The sequence below is a fragment of the Panthera leo genome, chromosome E2, assembly GCF_018350215.1.
Source record: "Panthera leo isolate Ple1 chromosome E2, P.leo_Ple1_pat1.1, whole genome shotgun sequence".
Classification (NCBI taxonomy): Eukaryota; Metazoa; Chordata; class Mammalia; order Carnivora; family Felidae; genus Panthera; species Panthera leo.
In genome coordinates this window covers 7,346,617-7,372,330 of record NC_056693.1, presented here as the reverse complement: position 1 = coordinate 7,372,330, position 25,714 = coordinate 7,346,617, and the positions used below count along the sequence as shown (strand labels likewise).

Sequence of the window (25,714 nt, the reverse complement as noted above, 5' to 3'; positions counted from 1 at the left end):
CGACAGACAACACGGTCCAGGTGTGGAAGCCCCTCAGGGCCCTGAACCCCAAAACTCTAGTCTAGTGTGCTGTTGATCTTTAGCGAGCAAGGGGATTCAGAGACAGGGGATACTGGCAAAATATGGGATGTAGGTAGGGATGGGACATTTGGGAGACCCAAAACTATGTGAGAATGAATCATTATGAGGATGCAATATTAGCCGTGCTATGATTAATCATTCAGATGTGCCTAGAAAATTGTTGGGGCAGAAGATTCTGAGTCCAAGAGAATATTTTCTTTTTTTAAATTTTTTAAAAAATGTTTATTTTTGAGGGAGAGAGAGAGACAGCGTGCAAGCAGGGGAGGGGCAGAGAGAGGGAGACACAGAATCCGAAGCAGCTTCCAGGCTCCAGGCTGTCAGCACAGAGCCCCACGCGGGGCTCGAACCCACGGACCGTGAGATCGTGACCTGAGCCAAAGTGGGGCACTTAACTGACTGAGCCACCCAGGTGCCCCAAGAGAATATATTCAAGATGAAATGTCACAGGAGTCTAGAACCTTCTTGGGCACCAAACACAGAAGTGTCTAGAATGTTGGTAGTCAGGAAATACGTGAAGGGGTTTGGCACGATGTCAAGGAAGTTCCATTCATGGGACATAGAGTATTGTTGAGATGAGTCAATGAATGTATTTAAGGGTATTCCACAGACAGAACATTCAGATGGCTATCTGGGATTCTGTTGAAACAGTGGGAGTCCTGGAACATTGGGTTGAGATATTGAGGGTACTGAGGTATTTCAGGATGCAGTATGTGGGAGACCATGATATCAGAAGTGACTGAATGCTTCTGAAACACGAAATGTTGGCCGGGATCAGAGGTTCTGAGAATACGGATCACTGGTTCAAGTGGAACTTTGGGAGGGGCAGAGAAGGGCTGGGCCAATGGAGTGAGGAGGGTGCAGAGGGAGGGAGGGAGGGAGGGAGGGAGGAAGAAGGCAGGTGAGCCAACTCAGCTTTTACTGTGGGCCCTTCCCCTTCGTCCGTTTCCACTCTTGGGTTCTGTGTTTTTGAATCGTTTCTCGGATCCACACAACATATTGAGAGACTCGAGTATAGACACCAGGCCGGTTGGGCTGCCCGCATGGGAAGTCTCCCCAGGAGATGATGCCATGGAGTGTTCCATTACAGATCAGGGGGCCCCCGGAGTCGCCCTGAGTGGGGGAAGAGAGAGAAGGGGGGTCCTTGGTGGAGGCAAACAAAGGCACAGGTGGGGACATATGGGAGAGAGTGAAAGATGGACACACACGCAGAGCAGAGATAACGAGAGACAGGACACAGACAGGGCTAGAGAGAAACAGGAAGACGAGAAGACAACCAGAGAGGAGAGTGACAGCAAAAAAGACACAAAGAGAAAGGTGGAGCTAGATGGACCCTGAGACCAAGAACAAGAGAGAGACTTCTCTCTCCACATTTTTCTCTGCTCTTCAGTCTTGTTAGAGTGGTTACACCTTACCTCAAAACCCACCCTTGGTTCTCTGCTACCAACCCCACCTTGTGCCCACCCCCCCACACCGTGCTACCCCCCAGCCCTGCTATGGCTTTATGGCTCCTTGGTGCCATCTCACTATTGGGCAAACTCACCCACATCTGGGTATGGTTATGTAGAGCGTGTACTCTCACTTCTCCCTACTGGACCCAAGACACTCCTCATTGATCAATCAAGGCACACGCCATCTTTCCCACTAAACCAAAACTCAATCTCAGAAGCCTCCTCTACCGGATGTAAGTTTTGCTTTTTTGTGCTTAGTGGAGGTTTTTGCCCAGGTAGTACCCATTTCCTCCCATTTTGATAACTGCCCCCTGATTTTCTCTTTTGGGGAACAGCCCCTCCCTGGCCCACACAGTCAGTCACGTAAGAGACTCGGTCCATCAGAGAATCCCACAGCTCTGGTCAGAGTGAAGGCTCAGGACACATGACTTAAGTCAGCCTAGTGAGAATCATGCTCAAGATGTTTATGTAAACAGGGGCGCTGGGGTGGCTCAGTCAGTTAAACATCTGACTTCGGCTCAGATCATGATCTCATGGTTTGTGGGTTCGAGCCCCACGTCGGGCTCTGTGCTGGCAGCTTGGAGCCTGGAGCCCGCCTCAGATTCTGTGTCTCCCTCTCTCTCTGACCCTCCCCCACTCATGCTCTGTTTCTCTCTCAAAAATAGATAAACATTTTAAAAAAGGATGTTTAGGTAAATACTTGGAAAACTTTTTCTGATCGAGTTGCTTAGGAGGGTGAGATGTGAGCCCAAAGCTGCTGGGAATAGCTTAACTGAGGATGAAGACAAAAACAGAAGAGAGAAGAGCTGAAATGAAGAGAGACAGCATTTTAAACACATTATTTGTGCACCGGGATCCATCCGTGCCTGAAGCAAGACACCCCTGGACTTTGCGGTTACAAAAGCCAGTGTGTCTTGCTTTTAAGCTGGTTTGAGTTGGGTTTCTCTCGCAACTGAAACAACACCAACCTTTATGCATCTCAACACAGGGATCTGGGCAGCCAATGCCAGTCAAAGCCGAGGCTTAAGATGAATTATAGTCTCCAGTCACCGGTACTTCTCTTTTTATCTCGACCCTCTATGCTAGGGGACATGTCCTCTTAAAACACTGGTTCCCCCAAGGCTAAAATGAAGCTCTCCCCCCCGAAGCTGTCCCTGCCTTCATTCTGGCTTCCCATCTTGGCCCATGGCAACCTCCCCGCCCCCTTGCCCCATGCCGTTCTCACCTCACAGGAGTCCTTGCCACCCTCTTCTGTGCCAGCACACAGCATGTTGGGTGTGATCTTCCCCGGGTAGACCTGATGACACTCCTCATCTGAGCGAAGCTGGATGTTGGCACATTGTAAGGTTGGGGGGTAACTCACTGGGAAGGAGAGAGAGGAAGGTCTAAGGATGTCTGTCTCAGCCAGGCTACAGGGTGGGAGTTAAACAGGAGAGTCGGTAGAAAATGGATGCAAAGAGGAAGATGGGGAACAGATGGGATATGTATCTGGGGTAAGGGATGGAGGAGACAGGTGTGGAGAGAAATGGGGCAGAGGAGGTGGAGGCCAACAAGAGGGGAAGATTTGAGAATGAAGGAAAGTGGGAAGAGACATAAAAGGGAGAGGAGAAGAGGGATAGTGACATGTGGTGAGAGACAGAAGATTGGGGGTGAGGAAACAAGGGGACGGAAAGCCATGTGGAGACAGATGGCAGATGGGGGAGAAAGAGGGAAAGGAGACAGGGAAGAAGCCAGGGCACTGCTAAGGAGATGCAAAGGGCCCTTGATGCTATGAAGATCAGTTTTATATTCATGCACATGTAACTTAAACACAAAGGATACACCTACACGTCCTTACATTTAACAAGTACATACCTGCCAATATATCAAATGCATTAAGTGACAATTTATTTAAATATATTTAGGTATAATTTGTCTAATACATAGTTTATATGTAAATGTATTTAAATAAATACATAACATAGAACTTATGATCTAAAAAAAATCAACCTACATGATAATTTTCATATTTGGATACAAACGTGTAATGTGTTGTATTTATATAAATATATCATACATGTAATATATAACACATATTACAATATCTATGCTTTTATTAATTTATATATTTATATAAAGGATATAGAAGTTTATATATCTGATCTGTAACATTCTATAAAATATATAACTTCATGTATATTTATATAAAGGATATGTAACATAACTTTATACATATTTATAAATGTATATATATTTTGTATATATATTTATATAAGGATATATAACTATATAACCTATGACATATGTAACATATAACTTTATATTTATAAATGGACATTTGTATAAAGGAGATATATATAACATGTTACCTTATTTATAAATGTATATGTATTCATATAAAGGATATATAACATATATTATATATCATATTACTATACATGTATTGTTTTATATATATAAAGGAATCTTCCTCCAACCTTCCCTCCCTTTTCTGCCCGGTTTACCCAGCCACTGACACCTCAGGCCACCTGTTGAGGGTGCATACCCTGGGGGCTGGTGGTGGTGCCCCAGCCAGACACCCGACAGCAGGTGCCAGCAGGGAGGCAGTCTTGGGAGAGGGGCACAACACGGATGTGGTTCGTGAGCTGGACCGGTGAATGCAGCTCCAGAAGCATGATGTCGTGGTCATGCTTCAGGTGGGTGGGGCTGATCTGGTATTGAGGGTGGGGGATAGAGCGGACTACCTCCCTCACCTGCTCTCCGGCCTCCACACGCCCCAGGGCATGCTTGCCCAGGTAAACTCTGTACCCTCTGTGGGTGCAGGAAGGGGGTGATTAGAGAGGTTAAGCCCGTCTCCACCACCTTCCTCCTCTCCAAACATCTCCTTCCACATCCTCAACTCCAGTCCCATTCAAATCCTCTTTCTGGACTTCATTTCCAGTCCCAAACCCCAACCCTAACTCTGACTTCATCCTCAATCCAGATCCACCCACCCCCTCACCACCCCAGTCCTGTTCTCATCCCTACCCTCATGCGCCCCTGACCCCACATACTCCTTCAGACAGTGTGCTGCAGTGAGGACCCATTTGGGGTCAACAAGGACTCCCCCACAGAGCAGCCGCTTTTGCACCAGTAGGGCTGCCTGCCAGGGCTGAGAGTGGGGGCGGCAGGTGTAGCCCCCCGGGAGAAACCCGCTGGTCCCATTAGTGCCGTTGAGAATCTTGGGATACTCCTGAGAGATACCTGGTGAAGAAGAGAAAATGTTAGGGAATTGGGGTTCAGGGGGAGAAGGAGGCCTTGGGCTTGGGGAGAGGGTCAGAATTTTGCTCTGGGTGACCAGGAATTGATGATTCATTTGTTGGCCTCTGGGAGTTGCCAGCTTCCATGTAGTGGAGAGGAGTCAGGGCAAAGAGGTGATGATGTCCTTTTCTGTATAAGTGCTAACTCCACTGGGGGCTCACAGAGTTCATGGAACAAGCCTGACTTTCTCCCCACCTGCGTCTTCCCATCCCACCATGGAGACTGACCTATAGATCTACCTAGGCAGTAAGTATGTACCCATCCATCCATCCATCCATCCTTTCAACACGTATTTACCAGGTGCCTCTATGACTTTAAATAAAACCCATAGCCTAACCACTTTCAAATTCAAAGTTTGCAGGACTCTGTATCATCTGACTCTTACCAGCCTCTTTGGCCCCATCTCCCATCTTTCCTCTTCACACACTCTGTTCCAGACTTGTGGACCCATTCTCCAGACACACAATACCCTCTGAATTTGCTGCTGCTTCATTCTGGACAGTTCTTTCTCTAGACCTGTGCTGTTCGATATGGTAGCTGCTAGCCACATGTGGATATTTACATTTAGATTCATTAAAATGAAATACATTCAATTCTTCAACCACACCCGTTACAGTTGAAATGCTCAAGAGCCCCACATGGCCAGTGTCCACCATAGTGGACAGGGCATATACAGGACATCACATATATGAAATATTCTATTTGATGGCACTCAGAATCTACAGGCTACATGTCTGTGTCCTTCTTGACTCTGAGAGCTCAGTTCAGTTCAAACATTACCTCCTCGGGGGCCATCCCAGATTCCTGGCCACCTGGTCTAATATTGCCCCTCCTAGCCCCCCAGTCACACCCTATTATATTCACCCAGTTGATTCCCATCAGAGCCATGATCACTATTCATTTCTCTCTCTATTTGTTTACATTTATGTGGGTTTTTTATTTTAATCTCTACAATTTGACTATAAGGTCCATTGATAACAGGCACCTTAACTGCTTTATTCAGAGCTATATCCCCAGGACCAAGCACAGTGTCTGGCACATAGTAGGTGTTCACTCAATAAGTGTTGTGTGCTAGGCACTATGCCCAGCATTGGAGACATAGCAATCAACAATGGGAAAGTCCAATCCTAAATGTGCCACTTTCTGGCTGGGTGATGCCCTACCAGTTGCCAGGCTTAGCTTTCTCATGGGGCACAGCACCTGGCATAGAGCAAGTGCTCAGTAAGTGGGGACTGTTATTAATTATTAGCTATAGGGGTGTCTGTGTGGCTCAGTCAGCTAAGCATCCAACTCTTGATTTCGGCTCAGATCATGATCTCATGGTTAATGAGTGTGAGCCCTGCATTGGGCTCTGGGTGGACAGCTCAGAGCCTGGAGCCTGCTTCAGTTTCTGTGTGTCTCTCTCTGCCCTCTCCAGCTCATGCTGTCTCTCTCTCAAAAATAAACATTAAAAAAAAATTATTAGCGGGGGGCCTGGATGGCTCAGTCAGTTAAGCGTCTGATTTCAGCTCAGGTCATGATCTTGTGGTTCGTGAGTTCCAGCCCTGTGTCGGCCTCTGTACTGAGAGTTCAGAGCCTGGAGCTTGCCTCATACTCTGTGTCTCCTTCTCGCTCTCTCTCTCTCTCACGGCCCCTCCCCAGCTCATGTTCTCTCTCTCTCTCAAAAAAAAAATAAACATTAAAAAAAAAATTATTAGGAGGTCCCCAGCTCTGTGGCCAGTAGGCTCTTCTCCTCCCTGGGCCAGCTTCCCCACCTACATAAGCCACGGGATTAGCTCAGTGGTTCTCAAAATTGGGGACAGGAGTCTTGGTGGACACAGGTCATTTAGGTGGTACAGAGATGAGGTATAAATGACATCAAATGGCAGCCTCAGAAACTGAGTCATTGTCCAGTTCTCTTCCAGTCCTCATTTTGCCAAGCAGAAATGGAGCTCCGTGATGGGACTGATATGCTTTTAATACCTCTCTAATCCTCGCTGAGCTCACTTTTTAAAACCTGGAAGAAACAGAAGCCTTTAGCCGGCAACCTAAAATTTATCTGCCATTGTTGTTTGGGGAAAGGTCAAAAAAGGCCCACTACGGGCAATGTCAGATGGTCCAACCCAATAAATACATTGTTTTTGTTGTTACATTGTGCAGGATTTATGTTTTCCTCTTACCTTTTATTTATAGCAAAGGGTGCTCTTTTCCATTTAGGACAATGATATAAGTTAAAAAAAAGTTTAAAAAAGTTGCAAAAAAAAAGAGTTGACTCTAAGCAGACCATGAGATCTAAAATAATGAATATGGTTTGCCAGAACCTCAAGTCCAGGATGCTGGGGACAGGGCAGCCAATGTGCATCAGGATCCTGACTCAGGCGCCACAGGTGTCTTTGGGGCAGGACCTGCTGTCTCAGAGTCCCAGGGTTTTAGCTGTGAAACTGGAGTAATTATAGTGTTCCTACCTCATAAGGCTGCTGAGGGCTCCATAAGATGATGCATGTGGAGCTCCTAGCCCAGGGCGTGGTGCCCAGGAGGGGCTTAGGACAAGGGCACGAGTCCTGGGAGTGGCAGCAAAGGAGAGAAACCACCCCACCTTCAGGCCAAGGGTGGTGCCAGGTGCCTGAGGACTCCTCCCTCCTCAGGTCTCGGCTCAGGGGTCCAGACCTTTGGGTGGCCTTCCAAGCCAGGAGCTGCCATTCCATCTCAAGGCTCCTGGCTTGGCCCCTTGAAGCCATCACCTCCTGTCACAGTCCTAACTAGTTATTAACTAATTATTTGAGTAATTGTTTGAATAATGCCTGCATCCTTCCCCGCTAGGCTCTGGATGCTAATAGCAGGAACCGTGTCTGCTTGCACAGCACCCAGAACAGTGCCTAGTGCTCAACAGCTTGTTGGTTAGATGAATGGCTATGGATGAATGGATGGACGGAAGGACGGATGGGTGGACAGATGATGATGCCTGAGAATCTGCCTGCAAATTTGCCTTAAACATGAGGAATCTTTGGGGACCGACTCCGGGTAGAATCAGGTTTGGGGGTCACCCCAAGAATTAAAGGAAGAACAAACTAGAAGGCTCTGGAAGAAGCTGATAATGAAGAGTGAATACTAATAAAGTAATGACGACTAACTTTTCAGCCCCTTCCATCTGCCACGCATTAGCTCATTCTAACATTCACAACAACCTTTCCTAGGAGGGACTTAGATGTTCTCATTTTACAGATTAAAAAACACAAAGAAGCTAAATTACTTGCTCAAAGCGGCAGCGTCAGGATCTGAACCCAACTCTCACGATTGCCCTGCTTGAGAGGGGAGGAGGCTGCTGCGGGGGCAGGGGCTGCAGGTGGGGGTGAGCTTTCCACTGCAGAGTAGGGCAATCAGAGAAGGAGCTGGTGAGGAACATCCAGAAAACTTATAAATAGGAGCGGGCTCACCAGAGCGGGGACGCCCCAGGGAGGGGTCTGGGGTCGGTGGGGAGAGTGCGCTAGCCCCGGCCCAGAAACCAGGTCACGCAGGGACAAGCAGGAAGCTCTCAGGGCTGTCCCTGCGGGACCCGGCCTCGAGTGGGCGGTGGGCGGGGCTCAGGGCTCCCACGCCCCCTCCTCCTGCCCTGACCCCTCCTACCATTGTTCCGGTGGCCACCCCGCCTCCACCCCCGCGCATTCTTACCGCCTGACAAGGCCACCGTCAGGAAGGCGATCACAGCGGCCAGGGGCCACATGGCGGCTCCGGGGTGGGGAGCAGGGCGGGCGGGGCCTGAGAAGTTGTGGGGGAGGTGTTAAGCGCTGGCTCGAACCCCCGTCTCTGGCCGCCCCTCCTCCCCACCTGTGCGCCTGCACTTTCCAGTCTAAAATCTCTCCTTCATTAAGAGCCTTGGGCCTGGAATCTGCACCCCCGTCCTAAATTCCATCCTCGGTGGGGAGCCCAGTAAGGAGGCGAGAGGGGCAGGGGGGCGTGCACAGCGTGCATCCGTGCCCTCCAGCGAGATGGGGGCCTCAGTACCCGCTCCCGCCGCTCTCTGACCCCTTGCTCCCCTCTCAGGGTCGTCCCGGGCACCTGGCCTCAAGCAGCTTATCTTTCAGCGTGCTTCACCCTCCCCTGCTCTGTAGATCTGTACCTCTATAACTGAACCCCTGGCTTCCCGCCCCATCTCCCTGACTCAGCTGTTCTCCCTCTTTTCCTTTCCCAGCTCACATCTCCCTCCTCTCCCCACTCCTCCCCTCTGATGCTCCCGCCCCTGCCCCAGGCGGACCCTACCTCTGTGAGAGGCCGGGGTGCAGAACTTCGCCGCCAGCTGCTTCCAACTTCAGCCTGGACCCATGGCTTTTTAACCCCTGAATTCCCTCCCCCAGCGCCCTCAGCATTTCCCTGTTGCTGGCCTCCCCCTCTCCACCCCCAAAGGCTCAGTAGGCTGCTGCCTGGCACCCCCCAGTCTGGGTTTGGCCCTTCCGCTTGGGGCGGAGCTCCAGGACAAGCTGGGACCCAGATCTGGCCCCACCCAGGCCCCATTTGAACCCACTGTGAACTTGGGAGGCAGCAGGACTCACTTAGAGGGAAGGGGAAAGCTATTTCCTTCCTCAAACCCACCCTAAATCCCAATGGCCCTCCCTAACACCAATCCATTTTCCATCCCACTTTCTAATCTCTCCAACCCCTGTGCACATCTTTACATCCATCAGCTTCCAAATGGCCATTTTCCACCCTATTCCTATCTCCCTAATTTTAACCATACCCCTTACAGTCAGCCTATCCCCCAAACACAACCCCATCAACAGCCTTATCTCAAGTTTATCCGGACCTCAAACCCAACACATCCAAATTCCAGTTCCCAACTTCATCTCCAGCACCAGCACGCGGAGATGCCTAAATTCCACCATTGGCCTTCCCCCACCCCCACCCCCATCCCCACCCCCAAAACCATCAGGCACCAGAAGGGAATCTTCAGATAGGTGGCTTAGAAAGTCAACTGTACTGGACTTGGATGGGGCCCGGAAGAGCAATATTTTGTTTGGGTAAATGGCCTTTAAGGAGCAGGGCCAGTTGGGGTGAGGGAGTCCATGGGATGTAGGTGGAGAGGGAGAAGCAGGAATCGGAAAGCTCTGGGGGCCAGGAAGATGGGGAAGAGGAAGGAGGAAGAGGTGGTGTTTTGGGAATGAGTAGGTGTCTCTTGGAACTGGGACTGGGTGGGGCCATGAATTAATCCTAGGGGGTGGAGGGGGCAGGATTAAGGATTAAGGAGGGCAGAGGTGGGGTCAGAATTTGGAAGAAAGCCGGGATGGGGATCAGATGAAGTTGGGAGAGAGAACAGTGGTGTCAAAATGAGGATAAGGGATTAAGATGCCAGAATGAAGGTTCACCTCAAAATAGTGTAGTCCATGTTGGAGAGGTTTAAGTTTGGATATAGGGATCAAATCTAGTGACAAAAGATAAGTTTTTTTTTTTTTAAGGGATCTAACCAGGACTCTCCTACATATATAAAATAAGCATACATCAAAGATTTTATTTTGATCCATTAATAAATGATGGAGTTAGTAAGATGTTACAAAGACCCACACAGGTAGAGGCAATAAGGAATACTGAAATAGATTTATAAATAGATGGAGAACTGGTTTATTCTACATGGGTGGGGAGGGAAATTAATTGTACTTCACCTGACAAAATTCATTTGTATGGTTATGGTTATAGACAAGAATGATTTGCAACTCTATCAGCTGTCTATAATTTACAGAGCCGTAAAGTAGCTGAAAGACAATAACAGAGGCAGAGACCGCATAAAATCAAATAACCTACTTAGTTTTCCATCAGAGACATCTGTTGGGTTCATCTCAAAGTCTTTCACATTTTTTCCTTGCACTGAGAACAAAAGTTCATGGACAGGTTTAGGATGGGTCTGATGACAGCACTGGGAATGCAAGTGAGTCTGGGGGGAGAATAGACACAGGGTGAGGATGGGGTTCTAGTTGGTTTTGAGGATAGGACTGAGTTCTTAATGGGAGGGTTCTGGGGATAAGAATGTTGATGGAGCCATGAGTGAGAATTTGGATGGGAGGTTTTGAAATATAGCTGAGCAGGTGTTGTGGGTTGACGGTGATAACAAAAACTAGATGTGAGGTTAGGTGTCTGTGTTGCAGAAGGGTTTTTTGTTTTTTAATGTTTATTTATTTTTGAGAGAGGAGAGACAGAGCATGAGTGGGGGAGGGGTGCAAAGAGGGGGAGACACAGAATCTGAAGCAGGCTCCAGGCTCTGAGCTGTCAGCACAGAGCCCGATGCAGAGCTCGAACTCACGAACCATGGGATCATGACCTGAGCCGAAGTCGGATGCTTACCTGACTGAGCCACCCAAGCTCCCCTTAGTAGGGTTTTGATGGGAATGGACCGGCTCATAGCTGTGAGCTTCTCTCAAGGTGACAGAAAGAGTATTGTCTTTCCCCACCTTGAAATTCCCTTACCTCACAAGGCTGGACCCAGAGTGGGTCCTGAGTTCACTCTTTTGGAGTAGTGTTGGGTTCAGGTTGGGTGGAGGGAGGATGCGGGAGGAAGGAGGATGCAGGTTAAGTGAGGTGACTGACACTCTTGTGTGGGAAGTCCGGGTACCTATGCCCTCTTGTGGCCTGGGTCCACACTTCCAGAAAAGGCTTTCTCACTTGGGAAGGGCTGGGTCCTGGAGTAGGGGTGGCTGGCTTTGGTATTTGCTTAGGGGTGAGTACCAGGTCAATGCTGATATTAGGGTTTATGATTGGCCAGGACTTAGGTTGCTGACTCATGTTGAAGTGAAGTCATAGACCCACCAAGAGTTGGGTGCATTCCATCCCCTCACATGATCAATAAGGCAACTGGAGCCCATGGAGGGCAGTGAGCTGCTGAAAGTCCCAGAACTAGACCAAATCCAGCTGTACTGTCTCATAAATCAGGGTCTTTTCCCTGTCAGAGGGCAGGGCTGGAGAAAGGACTAGAAAAAGAGACAGTGGCCTTAGTGGTTCAGAGTTGAGACGCAAATGATGTGAGTCCAAGTGGCCAAGCGACATGGCCACTCATTGTCCCCATTTGCAAAATGGTGCTATCAACAGCACATACCTCATAGAGGAGGGTTAAATGAGTTAATATTTGAAGGTTGATTAGATGAGAGCCCGACAGAGACCAAGGGACACAAATGTGCTTGTTAATTAAGTAAAGCTGGAAATGGAGGTAGCCTGAGGTTTCCAGAAGCCCCACCCTAGCTTGGCTTCAAAATGGGGTTCTTTGTCAAGCAAGGACTGGAAGTTCTGGTTGGAAGTGCTGGCTGGCTGGGATGAGAAAGTTGGCCCCACACCCAGGCTCAGAGGAGAGGCCCCAATGCAAACATGAAGGGAGGGGGAGACAGAGAAAGATACAAAGGGATAAATACACAGAGATAGAAAGACAGGGTGGGTAGGAGAGAACAGAGGAAATGCAGAGACAGAGAGAGAAACAAAGGCATCGAGATGGAGGGGCACCTGGGTGGCTCAGTGGGTTCAGCGTCTGACTCTTAATCTCAACTCAGGTCATGATCTCGTGGTTCATGAGTTCGAGCCCCACATTGGGCTTTGCGCTGATAATGCAGAGCCTGCTTGGGATTCTCTCTCTTCCCTTTATCTCTGCCCTCCCCAGCCACCGTGCTTGTGCACGCTTGCTCACACACTCTCTCTCTCACAATAGATCAATAAACTTTAAAAAAAATGTCAAGACGCACAAATTATTCTCTGTATCTGGGTACGTGTTGTTAAGGATGTCGGTCCCAGTCATCATCTTTGCCGTGCAGCAACAGCAAACCACTTTTCACCCATCAGAATAGCAAAAACTAAAAAGGTCACTCTTGCCACCTACCTGTGTCTGCGCCCACATCCTCTGCCTCCTCTCCTATTTCTGTAGGTGAACAGCCTGCACCTCCCGCTAAGACAGACCCCTCCACTTGTGCCTGGGGTGGAGGCACAAGTCCCTTCTCACCTCCCGTCCCTTCTCACCTCCCTGGGAACATTGTGCAGCCAGCATTTCTCTGCTCCCTTGCCTGCATCAATTTTTTTCCTTCTCCAGGAACATACAAACATATTACATACAGTTGCTCCCTTATTCCATTAAAAGAATTGGAACAAAAACCAAACCTCTCAAACCTTCATGCTCTCCTTGAGCATTCTGGCCCCAATTTTTTTTTTTTTGGCCCATTTTTTTTCTCCCCTTGACTGCAATTTCTCCTAAAAAGTTGGCTACACTCACTGTCTGCAACTCCTGTCCTCCTAGTCTCTCTCAAGCCCGCTCCATGGCACCAAAAACTTCAATGTTGCTGAACCCATCTTACTTGAGCTATCAGCAGCGTTTAACAAGTGGATCACTCTGTTCCTTCAGAGATTTTGTTTTTTCCTTGGCTTCTGGGACACTATACTCTCCTGGTCTTCCTCATTGTTCACTGGCTGCTCCTCATCCGTGTCTGGTGCTGCTTTCTCTGGCCCGTCTCTACATGGCGGAGCACCTCAGGGCTGGGCACTTGGTTCTGTCCTCTCCTCAGTCTACACTCACTCCCTCGGTGATCTCATCTGGCCTCGTGGCTTTACGTGCCATCTACCTGCTGACGACTCCCAAATTTACGTCTCCAGCCAGATGTTTCTCCTGAACTCTCAACTTGACATCCAACTGCCTGCCCCACATCTGCATGTCCAAAACCAAACCCCGGGCTCTCAGCAGCTCTCCAGGTCCAAACAGGCTCCTCTCGCAGAGTCTTGATCTTCTTCACTGGTGGTCTCTCCTTCTTTCCAGTCCTCAGCAGTGAAAAAACCTTCATCTCTCTTTTGGATTCCTGCTCCCACATCCCATGTCCATTTTATTACCAAACCTTGTCGGCTCTGCCTTCGAAATAGATCCCCGATCTGACCGTTTCTCAACACCTTCCACCGTTGCCACCTGGCACCTCCCAGCTGCCATCGTCTCTCACCCGGGGTTATTGCAAATTTTCTACCTGGTCTCCCTGTTTCTGGCCTATCCACCTTCACTCTGTTTTTGATGTGGCAGCCAGAGTGACCATTTAAGAAAACGTAAGTCGGAACAGATCACTCCTCTTCTCAAAACCCTGCAATGCCCCCAGCTCACTCAGAGTGAATGTCCCATGTCCTTATGGTGGCTGACAAGCCTCTACGCCATCTGGCCCCAGTGGTCCTCTGACATCATTGACCCTCCCCTCTTTCCCACCCTTCTGATGCCAGGCTCACGCTCAGAACCTGCTGTTCCCCCGACAGGAGGACTTTTCCAAGCCAGATGTCTGGTCTCATCGATTCTTTTCATTCTCTCTTTGAAGACTTTCCTGACCACCATAGTTGGGAATTCCCAGGACAGTTTCAACGAATGACTAGAAGGACTCACAATTCCCAGGACAGTTTCAACGAATGACTAGAAGGACTCACAATTCCCAGGACAGTTTCAACGAATGACTAGAAGGACTCACAATTCCCAGGACAGTTTCAACGAATGACTAGAAGGACTCACAATTCCCAGGACAGGTTCAACGAATGACTAGAAGGACTCACAGAACCCAAGGAAGCTGCTATACTGTGGTTTCAGTTTGTTACAAGTAAAAGTGTAGCATAAAATAAGCAGGGGGAAATGGTGCACAAGGGAGTCCAGGAGAGGCCCAGGCACAAGCTTCTGGACGTCCTCTCTCAGTGGAGCTGTGCAGACACTGCCTGTTTCTCCCAGCAGCGATGTGTGACAGCACATACAGAGTACTGTTAACCACAGAAGCTCCCCTAAGCTTTGGTATCCAGGGCTTTTTTTTTTTAACGTTTATTTATTTTTGAGACAGAGAGAGGCAGAGCATGAACAGGGGAGGGGCAGAGAGAGAGGGAGACACAGAATCCGATACAGGCTCCAGGCTCCGAGCTGTCAGCACAGAGCCCGACGCGGGGCCCGAACTCACAGACCGTGAGATCATGACCCGAACCGTAGTCGGACGCTTCACCGACCGAGCCACCCAGGCGCCCCTGGTGTCCAGGGCTTTTATTTGGGGTCAGTCACATGGGCACATGGCCTTCTGCTTGCATAGCTGACCTTAGTCTCAGCCCCTGCAGAGGTCAAACTGCCCCAAGGCCTCTACCATGTCGGGGTTTTTTTTTTTTTTTTAGTTTTTTTTTTAAAGTTTATTTATTTATTTTGAGAGAGACAGACAGCACAGGTCGGGGAGGGGCACAGAGAAGAAGAGAGGGAATCCCAAGCAGGCTCCATGCTGTCAGCGAAGAGCCCACGAAGCCTTGGGCTCTAACCCACGAAGCCGTGAGATCATGACCTGAGCTGAAATCAAGAGTCAGATGCTTAATCGACTGAACCACTGAGACACCCTCTACCTTGTCATTTTTATTAGGATAGACTATCTGGCACAACCAAGGCCCCCAGGTAAACAAAGACACCGTTACCAGGCAAAATAACACACTAAGGCAAAACTTTCTTTTTTTTTTTAAATTAAAAAAATTTGTTTTTAGTTTATTTATTTTTGAGAGACAGAGAGCAGGGGAGGGGCAGAGAGAGAGGGAGACAGAATCCCAAGCAGGCTCTGCACTGTCAGTGCAGAGCCCCATGCAGGGCTTGAACCCACAAACCGAGAGATCGTGACCTGAGCCGAAATCAAGTGTCAGATGCTTAACTGACTGAGCCACCACGAGGCTTTCAAGCCTTTCTTTCTGTGCAGGTTGTGGACAACTCAGGCCTGTTGAGTTAACCCTTCGTTGTGTAACACCTCCTGGAAATCGTAACCCTCCTCTGACATTCTCTATCCCCTTACTCTGCTTTACTTTTATCCAAGGCACTCACTCCCATCTGTAATGCTTTATGTATTTACTTATTCATTTATTTATTTCCTGTCTGCCTCTCCTTTAGAAGTGAGTTCCCTGGGGGCAGAGGTGTTTATCTGTTTTGTTTTAAAACAGTACCTGGGGTATAATAAAATTCAATTAATCTTTGCTGGACTAATGAATGAAATGCAGGCACTGCTGAGAGTGTAGGGAGATAGGAATCCTTCTATCTGGGCAAAAACCTGCTAGTACCTGGTGACATTGATTAAGAGTAGGCCTTTTGGGGCTCCTGAGTGGTTCAGTCGGTTAAGCGTCCAACTTTGGCTCAGGCTCAGGTCATGATTTCATGGCTGGTGGGTTCAAACCCCAGGTCAGGCTCTGTGCTGACAGCTCAGAGCCTGGAGCCTGCTTTGGATTCTGTATCTCTCTCTCTCTCTCCCTCTCTCAATCTCTCTCTCTGCCCCTTCCCCACTAGCACTCCGTCTCTGTCTCTTAAAAATAAATAAATATTTAAAAAATTTTTAAACATGTTGTGTGTATGCCATGGTGCTTCTCAAGCTTTCAGATGCATTCTGTCCCTGGGGATCCTGTTAAAATGCAGATTCTGGTTCATTTGGTCTGGACTGGGGCCCAAGACTCTGACATCACAAAAGCTCCAGGTAATTCTGATGCTGCTGTTTCCTGGACCGCACTTTGAGAAGCAAGTGGTGCTCTCCAATAGACCTTCTTGTGATGATGGAAATATTCTATTTATCTGAGCTGCCCAATTATGGCAGCCATTAGCCACCAGGTTACTGAGCACCAGAAATGTGGCAAGAGCAGCTAATGAGTGGAATCTTAATGTGTATTGAATTTAGCTCGTTTTAATTTAAAAATTAAATGGCCACATGTGGCTAATGGCTGCCATATTGGACAGCACAGGTGGAGAAGACTCTGTGGCAGTTAGAGGCAATAAACTAGATGAACAAACAGCAACACGAACAGATGATTAACACAGTGTTTGGTGGAATAAGATCACCTATTTAATGCCTCGACCCTGGGGCACTTGGTTGGCTCAGTCGGTAAAGCATGTGACCCTTGATCTCGGGGTCTTGAGATCAAGCCCCATGTTGGGCATAGAGCCTACTTAAAAAAAAGTACCTCAACCTGACTCCTCACCTACACCCACCTTCCGTGTACCCTACTTCATCCAATTTAAGATGTTGATGATTGTATTTGCACTATTACTTTGCATACCTCTGAAATAGAGAAAGACGATGTCGATTAAATCGTGATACAATGCTAAGACACTACTGGTTGTAAGATGCTTCCCACTTCAGAATTGTTAAACATGTGAAGGAATGTGCACCTGCGAAACAATAAAATGCAGTACTGAACCATCACAGCAGGGAGTATAAGTTTGGAAATCAGATTAAAGTAATCTTTGATCTAAACTACTTTTATTTTGGGGCGCCTGGGTGGCTCAGTCAGTTGCGTGTCCGACTTTGGCTCAGGTCATGATCTCGCAGTCTGTGAGTTTGAGCCCCGCATCGGGCTCTGTGCTGACAGCTCAGAGCCTGGAGCCTGCTTCAGATTCTGTGTGTGTCTCTCTCTCTGCCCCTCCCCTGCTCATGCTCTGTCTCTCTCTCTGTCAAAAATAAATAAACATTTAAAAAAATTAAAAAAAAAAACGACTTTTATTTAGCGTTATAGAAGGATACAGGCCAAGAATTACAGCATGGCTGTATCATCATCTCACCAGGGGCCTGAAGGTACCTTAGTACACAGCTGCTCTTGTCCCCTTTGCTCCACAGAGCTTGTATGGCTGTTGCATATGTGAGCCAAAGTGTGTCTGTGTCACCTGGACACAAGGTGCAGCCTCCATGTCCCAACAATCTTTGGAATTTCTGTAGCCATGCGGTTCCCAGACCCAGCACCTGAGAACTCTCAGATCCTGTGTTGTCCCTCACAGCAGAGCACGTGAACACTGGTGAGGCCACACTGCCTTCCACTCTATCTGAGCTCTGCAGTGTCCCAGTGCAGAACTATGAGGAGACAGAGGCTGGGATCATCAGGTCATTCCTAGGGACATTCACATGTCCCACACTGCGCTGGTAAGGATTTAACTCTCCAAGGATTTCCCAAGGGTTAATTCTCCAGGGTAAGGATTTAAGCTCTCCAAGAAAAGAAAGCTTTCACCAATTTCTTTTAATTTGTTTGTTTATGTGTTTGTTTATTTATTTATTTAATTTTAAGAGACAGAAAAGAGGGGGGGCAGAGAGAGAGAATGAAAGCAAGATCCACGCCCAGCAGTGAGCCTGATGTGGGGCTCAATCCCACAGCCCTGGGACCATGATCTGAGCTGAAATCAAGAGTCGGACACTCAACTGACTAAGCCAGCCAGGTGCCCCGCTTTTGCCAATTTCTGTGGCACAAGTATTCCTGCTTGGGCTGATACCAACCTCCCAGGACAATTTCACAGGACACAGAGTGAGAAAGAGATGTGCAGAGCTCACAGTGACAGATGTAAGGCAATAAGACAAATATAACTTCAAAGTATATAAATACTCATGAAAATAATGAGGAATTGATGAATGTTGAGTATTAATTGAACTTGTTTTGAATATTCATCGTTCAATTGTAAGTTTATGTAATTTAATATTTTTAAAGTTTTTGTTTATTTATTTTGAGAGACAGAGAGAGTGCAAGCAGGGGAGGGGCAGAGAGAGAGGAAGAATCCCAAGCAGGATATGAGCTGCCAGTGCAGACCCCGACGCGGGGCTCCGAACTCACAGACTGTGAGATTATGACCTGAGCTGAAATCAAGAGTTGGATGCTTGGGGTACCTGGGTGGCTCAGTCGGTTGAGCATCCCACCTTGGCTCAGGTCATAAACTTGCAGTTCATGAGTTTGAACCCTGAGTCAAGCTCTGTGCTGACAGTTCAGAGCCTGGAGCCTGCTTCAGATTCTGTGTCTCCCTCTCTCTTTGTCCCTCCCCTGCTTGTGCTCTCTCTCTCAAAAATAAACATTAAAAAAAAAAAAAAAAGAGTCAGATGCTTAACCGACTGAGCCATCCAGGCACCCCAATGTAATTTAATTTTTAATAATGGTTGTGTTTACCAACTGGCTCTCAAAATTCCTAAAAACTGGCCAGTTGGCTTTTATGGGTTGGTTTGAGCTGGCTCTGGTACACACTGGGCTGGTCTCCTGGCTCAAGTTTACTGACCTTTCACTCTTAGGGGCTTTCTGCTTTACTTTTATTATTTTATTTTTCAAAAAAAATTTTTTAATGTTTATTTTTGAGAGAGAGACAGAGCGTGAGCAGGAGGGGGGCAGAGAGAGAGGGAGACACAGAATCTGAAACAGGCTCCAGGCTCTGAGCTGTCAGCACAGAGCCCGATGTGGGGCTTGAACTCATGAATTGTGAGATCATGACCTGAACCAAAGCTTAACCAACTGGTCACCCAGGGGGCCCTTGAAGATTTTATGTTTAACTAATCTCTACACCTAAGGTGGGGCTCAAACCCACAACCCCAAGATCAAGAGTCATATGCTTCACCGACTGAGTCAGCCCAGTGCCTCTCCACTGTACTTTTAAATTATGTTGGTCGTTTCTTGTCTATCACCTTCTGCCAGAGTGTCTGCTCTGTTGGGGGAGGCATTTAGATTTATCTGGCTTGTTCACAGCTCAACTTCCAGCACCTAGAACAATGCCTGGTGCACTGTTGTAGGCAATACATAGTCTTCTATTTTTAATTTTTTTAACATTTATTTATTTTTGAGCGAGAAAGAGTGGGGGAGGGGCGGACAGAGGATCTGAAGCAGACTCCAGGCTGATAGCACAGAGCCTGACATGGGGCTTGAACTCACGAACCGAACCGTGAGATCATGACCTGAGCCAAAGTCAGGAGCTTAACCGACTGAGCCACCCAAGCGCCCCTCCAATAAATAGTCTGATGAATGAAAGTGAGAAAGAGAATGAGATCCATAACACAATGGCTTCATGTAAATGAGAAGCAACACATTGTGACAGGCATGTTTTGCAAGGACTCATGGTGTTCAAGGCCATTTGTGTTGGTGCCTGTGGGGAGGGAGGGGACCGGAGCCAGGGATGACAGATAGAAATAAAGAAATAAAATGAGAGCAGAGCTCTGCCAGGACTTGAACTCCAGCAGGTGATTAACTCAACTCTCCTCACCTGAGATCTGATTAGGAGAAAGAGGACATTTTATTTGCATAGGGTTTTCCAAGAAACAAGGTGGGTCTCTGCCCTCCCTGCCCTGGACCTCAGCAGTCCCTGCTCACAGGACCCAGCCTCGGGAGGGACGGTCTTGTTCAGGGTCATGCCGCGAGGCTGGGCATTTCCCTCTACCACACCAGATGTAGGGAATGGAGGGTGACTCCAAGGGAACAACACGGACCCCATTCAGCCACTTGTGTGTACATATCTGTCAGATGAATTAAATGAACAGGTGAATGGACTTTAGGATTATTCCATTTTTATTATTATTTATCTAGTTTTTAGAGACACTAAGCTTTGAAAACTGTCTTCTTTGGGGTATGATGCCAGTTTGTGTTTTCATGCTCTTGTCCCTGTACCGAAGGGTCTTGAATAATGGTGTTGTTGGGGAGTGGAGAGAAAACCTGAAGGAACTTCTTTGGGAAAGGGGAGTCCTGGGCCAGGGGTCCCCATCGAGAAGCTGGGGGCCCAGACTCCTGGGTCTGAGGGAGGAGGAGGGCTGGGGGGCTGGGGGCTGGGACTCCTGGGTCTTGAGTGGAGAGAGCAGGGTCTGGGGAGACAGCTGGGCAGCTGACGTTAAGTCATAACAACAATCATCTTCTCCGTATGGTTTTCTGGATCCAGGTCTGGTACTTGCACAGGTTGGTGTAGACCCCAGGGTAGCCGGGCAGGGCACAACGCTCCATCCCCCAGGAAACGAGGCCCTGGAGCTGTCCTTTGCACACCAGGGGTCCCCCTGAGTCGCCCTGAAGGGGAGAGGCCGAGATGGAGACACCCATGGACGACAGATGGCCAGAGCCGTGGGTGTGGAGGACTCAAGAGGCAGAGATGGGGAAGAGGTGGGCTGAGACCCCTGGACAGGGCTCTGGAGATATCACTGCCTTCCCTTTTCACGCTTCCTTCTGTCTCTTCGCCTTGGGGCTCACTGTGCTGCTCTAGAAAACTGTGTGTGCCTCTTTACATCTCCCTGTCTCTGGAGTCACCTCTCAGGGATGGACTAAGGTCTCTAGAGGTGCTGAGCACAGATTTCCAGGTGACCAAATATAATAACAGCAATGAGAGCAGTGATCAGAGCTAAGTGCAGGCACCACCCTGAACTCTTTCCATGAACTACCATCTGATTCCTCCATGTGCTCTAAGAGGAGCTACCCCTGTCTGACAGAGGGATTAGGCCTGTTACCCAAGGGTATACAGCTAGGATGCAGCTGGACTATTACAATCTCTCTCAGTTTCTGGGGATACCTCCTCTGATTTTCATGCTCCTGAGATCCTTTGGTACCCAAGTGCCAGCCCCAAACAATCCCCTTCCTCCAGCTCTCCTTTCTGCACCTCACCTGACAAGAGTCCTTCCCTCCTTGCGGAACACCTGCACAGACCATGCCGGCAGTGATGGCTCCGGGATAAGCCCCCTGACACTCTTGATCCGAGAAGATGTTGATGTTCACACATTGCAGGGAGTTGGGGTACCTGGCTGGGGGTATACTGAAGGGTTACGAGTCGGGTTTACCTCCTCCTCCCTCAGACCCAGAAGTCCAGTCCCCCAGCCCCTCATTTCCAGGATATAGAAGTACTTACCAATGGGGCTAGATGTGGTGCCCCAGCCAGACACGAGACAGGGGGTCCCTGGGCTCATGCAGGTACTGGCCACGGCAATGGGCTTCACCGCCCTCCCCAGCCGAACAGGCCGCTCCAGCCGCAGCAGCATCAGGTCGTTGTTGTGGGTCCGGGAGTTGTACTGGGGGTGTCGCACCTGGCGAACCACACGCAGCACCTGCTGGGTAGCCTCCCAATTCTTCAGGTTGTGCTTGCCCAGGGCTACATGAAGGATCCTGGCCCATGACCCCCAAAAGCAGCACTGCTCAGGATCTGACCTGGGGACCACTCCCCATCCTCTGGCCCCTTTCCCTTCCCTGCTGATGAATTTCCCACAAGTCTAACCAACTTTGGAACATCAGCTGGACTCCCGTGCCCTTTCTCATAGCTTGGGCTCTCCCTTGGGTCAATCCCACCATCCACCCCTTTCCGTCTTGAGCTGTGTTGTGGTTTCTGGCTTGGGTGTAAGGTAATGATTGGGGGTTCTTGGCTCAGTGCTGGGTTCTAGGCTCTGAGTTCCAACTGAGACTCTGGGCTATGGCTCTAGGCTCTAAATCAGAATTGATATCCTGGAGGAGGCTCCTGAGAGGCTCCATCCTGGTGCCAGCCTGGCTTCTGGGTTCTAGACATTTTGAACTTTTGAGGTGAAGCTAGAATTTGGGTTCTCTAGATGGAGTCTGGATCATGGCATGCGTTTTAGGTATGGGTATGAGCTTTTGGTGTTAGGATAGACTGCAGATTCTATTCTGAGCTCTGCATTATGGTATGAGTCTTGGTTCTAGATGTTTATTTGAGCTTTTAGTTGTAGGGTAGGCTCAATTCTATATTGAGCAATGGACTGTGATCTGAACTATGGATTCTGGACATGGATATGAGCTTCAGTTCCTAGGTTGAGTTCTGGGTTCTTGCTTAAACTCTGGTTTATGGCCTGGGTTTTAGACGATGGTTTGAGCTCTGTCTTTCCTAAACATCAGTCTGAGTTTTTGATTCTTGGGTGGGCTCTGTTTTAGATTGAACTACAGTTATGGTCTGGGCTCTTGCTTCTAGACTCTGGTCTGAGCCTTGACCTCAGGTTGAGCTCTGGGTTCAAGATGGAGCTCCAGGTTATTGCTTGGATCCAAGTTTCTGGATGCTGTCTTGCACTCTGGACTTTGCATTCTAGACACTGGGCTGAGTTCTGGGCTTTAGGTTTGACATGAACTTCAATTTATGGAATTATATCTTAGTGTTTATAGGTACTGGGTGAGCTTTTGTCAGGGATCTAGGTTCTAGGGTTTGGTCTAGACTTCTGAGTTCTTTATGAGACTTCAGATTATGGTCTGCATTCTGGGATTTAGACACTGGGCTGAGGTTTGGGTTCTAGGCCTTTCAAAAAGGAGCTATAGACTAGACTCTGAATTAAACATTGTACCTAGAATGGGCTCTGGTTCTGTCTATCCTACACTCTGAGCCCAGAGCCCGGAGGCTCTGTGCTCGCAGCCCAGAGCCCGGAGCTGTATGTTCTAGCTGTAATCAGAGTCCTGGATTTATGGCTGGACTGCAGGTTCTAGACTAGGCTTTGGATTCTAGGCAGTGTTCTGAGAGGGGTCCTGAGTTTCTGAATGTAGATTGTGCCCTCAATTGAACCACCAATCTGGAATGGGCTCCTAATCTTGGTCTCTATGTAGAGTTTGGCCTCTAGATGGATCTCCAGATAAGTTAGCTTCTAATTTTTGTGTGGGACTCTAAGCTGGCATATGGGTTCTAAACTGTCAATCTGCTTTCAGAATCTAAGCCGAGTTCAAGATTTATGGTTGGATTCTATATTCTGAGCTGTGTTGGTAATTCTAGGCTCTTATCTAGACCCCAAACCAGGATCCAGCTACTACATTAAGTTCAACACAATGCTCTAGGTTCTTAGCTGAGCTCTGGGACTCTAGACTCTAGAATTCACCCTGCACAGGAATAGGGGAGGGGGTTACTCACGGGCGGGCACAGTGAGCAGCGGTGATGACCCATTGGCCTGACAGCAGGACCCCTCCACAGAGGAAACTACGAAAGGGACCTGCCAGTAAGGCCGCCTGCCATGGCTGGGAGTTCTGGATGCATGTATAACCACCAAGTATCTTGTCCTTATCCTCTTGGCTCTGTGCCATGGCTAGGAACAGGCAGAGGTGGGGTGTGGTGGGGAAAGCAGATGAACAAATGCTTTCCACCCCCAACTCTCTAGGATGTCTGGGACCCACAAATCCCTTTTCTTTTCCTAACCCCTAAACCACCTGCCTCTATTTGTCCCACCCAGTCTGAGATATGCCCAATGTTGCCTCCATTATTGCCCCAACACAATCAGGGAGTTTTCTGACACCCACCCCTCCCCCACCATCACCTCCATAGTATATTACTTGATCCCATGGCTGCCTCATCCAGGGCTCTGACATATCTACTACCCTTGACTCTACTCTCCCATGAATACTTTCTACCACCACTTTTCACAGGATACCACCATTCCTCCCATTAATTCTTCTCCAACACATTCAAGGAGCTCCCTGCCCTTTATCCAATCTTCACACTCGTGTGGACCCCCAGGATCCACTGTCTCACTACACACCCACACCTACCACCACGCCCACAATCACCACCACCAACATGCCATCTTTCCATTAGTTTTGCAGCCCTCCGTTTTAAATAAAACCTAGACACCACTGGATGCTTCTCCACAATTCCTCATTTATTCCTCCCCATCTCCTTCGACTCCTGCATCCTGATATCTCCACAACTCAGAATTCAGGCCCCTTCTGCATGCCCCTCAGTCACCACCCCCAAACCACCCTGCTGTCTTTTCATCAGGTCATCCATGAGCACCCCAGGGCCCCAGGGAACACTTTCCATCTCTTCTCAGCATGCCTAGGGGACTGCCATACTCCGGATCTCACTGCTGTCTTACCTAGAGCCATGATCTGGAGTGCTGTCAGCAGGAGGAGCATTCTGGGGTCTGGAGGTCAGGTTCTGGCAAATGCAAAGAGAAAGTGAGAGAGAAGGAGGCGGCAAGAGACCCAGAGATGAGGGACAGAGACAGTGAAGGCCTTACACAGAGACCAAGACCCTTCGAGACGTGGATGCGGCTCTGTGTGTGCAGGAAGGGGGGTGGTGCCTTGATTCCTTGTCACTCTGTGGAGCCCTTTTATCCCTGGCCTGGGCAACAGGCCCTGCCTCCCCCACCCCCGCCCTTCTCCTGACATTTTTTTATTGCCCATTTCCCATTCCAGGACTCCAGGACTCCCTGGTCCCATCTCCTCCCTCCCTTCTCTGGTCAGAGAAGCAGCCACCACATTAATGAGAACCCGCCCAGGGAAGGTGTTTAATCTGGGAGGAACCCAGGGAGGGAGGGGGACCTCAGGGCAGGGTGGACAGAGTGGGTGGCTCAGGGGAAGGTGCTGGTAAGGGTTGGGGGTAAAGAGACATAGAGAAGACTGGGAAATGTAAGAGAAGTAACATAAGAAGGTGGAGAACCAGAGAAAGGGTCAGAGAAACACAGACCCGAGAGACACGTGTCAGAGGGAGAGAGACTAAGGAAAGATGGGGAAGGAGAAGGAAGATGAATGTGGACATGGGGACAAAGGAGGTTGGGGGGGGGAGACAGTGGGGCAGGCGCAGCACAGAGACAGTGATTCATGGAGAAGGGAATGTGGGAAAGCTAAGAAATAAACAGAAAAACAGGGAAGACAAGGAAGACACTGAAGGCAGAACAGAGACACAAAGAGAACCCAGTGAAGAGAGAGAAGGAAGGCAGGATCACCACCCCTCCCCCACCCCAAACACACAAAATAATAGCAGGAGGACCGGAGGATGAAATGCTGGAGGAGGGGAAGGACGATGCAGGACCAGGCAGGTGAGGGGGTGACCAAGGGAGCTAGGGCACAGCACGTGGTGGGGACGCACTCAGAGGAGACAGGGAGGCAGAGATGGGAGGTGACAGCAGCCTGGAAGAGGGAGGCAGGGAGTGGGGCGGGGAAGGGCAGGAGACACCTGGGACCGTCTTGTCCCCTAGGCTTTCTGGCTTTGTGGTTCTCACAGTCCTGAAAGTCTGGGGAGCAGGGACCCCAGCGGGGAGGAGAAGGAGCAGTGGAGAATTGGTGTCTCCCAACTCGGCAGAGGGGCGGGGACAGAGTGAGAGATGGTGACCTAGAGAGAAGACAGACAGAGACAACAGTGAGGTGGGGGAGGGCTCCAGACAGCCCAACGAGGTGCTCTGGGTCCAAGGGACCCCTCCTAACCTGGGGTAGGGCACGCTGCCCTCAGTACAGCACCTCCCCAGCCTCTTAAATTCCCTAATGACTGCAATTTGTCC

General features: G+C 49.1%; 2 protein-coding genes across 2 annotated transcripts; both read right to left on the bottom strand.

Annotated features, from left to right (window-relative positions):
- Positions 1 to 469: 469 nt before the first annotated feature.
- On the bottom strand, positions 470 to 5,023 carry KLK13 (kallikrein related peptidase 13). Its single transcript, XM_042918937.1, has 4 exons — positions 4,562 to 5,023; positions 4,054 to 4,319; positions 2,755 to 2,891; positions 470 to 1,191 (listed from the first exon to the last, which is right to left on the bottom strand). Exons 1-4 carry the CDS (start codon positions 4,861 to 4,863, stop codon positions 997 to 999), a joined length of 900 nt encoding a protein of 299 aa, XP_042774871.1. The 5' UTR covers positions 4,864 to 5,023; the 3' UTR covers positions 470 to 996.
- Positions 5,024 to 20,114: 15,091 nt separating this feature from the next.
- Positions 20,115 to 24,702, bottom strand: KLK14 (kallikrein related peptidase 14). The gene is made up of 5 exons (XM_042919444.1): positions 24,311 to 24,702; positions 23,353 to 23,524; positions 21,370 to 21,623; positions 21,129 to 21,265; positions 20,115 to 20,540 (listed from the first exon to the last, which is right to left on the bottom strand). Exons 1-5 carry the CDS (start codon positions 24,348 to 24,350, stop codon positions 20,388 to 20,390), a joined length of 756 nt encoding a protein of 251 aa, XP_042775378.1. The 5' UTR covers positions 24,351 to 24,702; the 3' UTR covers positions 20,115 to 20,387.
- Positions 24,703 to 25,714: the final 1,012 nt, after the last annotated feature.

Excerpts from the sequence above, each read along its gene's own strand:
- KLK14 (XM_042919444.1), bottom strand. The coding sequence starts at position 24,350 with ATGCTCCTCCTGCTGACAGCACTCCAGATCATGGCTCTAG. Across the intron at positions 23,525-24,310 it reads ACTCCAGATCATGGCTCTAG|CCATGGCACAGAGCCAAGAG; the intron begins GTAAGACAGCAG and ends GCCTGTTCCTAG. Across the intron at positions 20,541-21,128 it reads GAGGGAAGGACTCTTGTCAG|GGCGACTCAGGGGGACCCCT; the intron begins GTGAGGTGCAGA and ends TCTCCCCTTCAG.
- KLK13 (XM_042918937.1), bottom strand. The coding sequence starts at position 4,863 with ATGAATCATCAATTCCTGGTCACCCAGAGCAAAATTCTGACCCTCTCC. Across the intron at positions 2,892-4,053 it reads CACCACCACCAGCCCCCAGG|TGAGTTACCCCCCAACCTTA; the intron begins GTATGCACCCTC and ends TCTCCTTCCCAG. Across the intron at positions 1,192-2,754 it reads GTGGCAAGGACTCCTGTGAG|GGCGACTCCGGGGGCCCCCT; the intron begins GTGAGAACGGCA and ends TCCCCCACTCAG.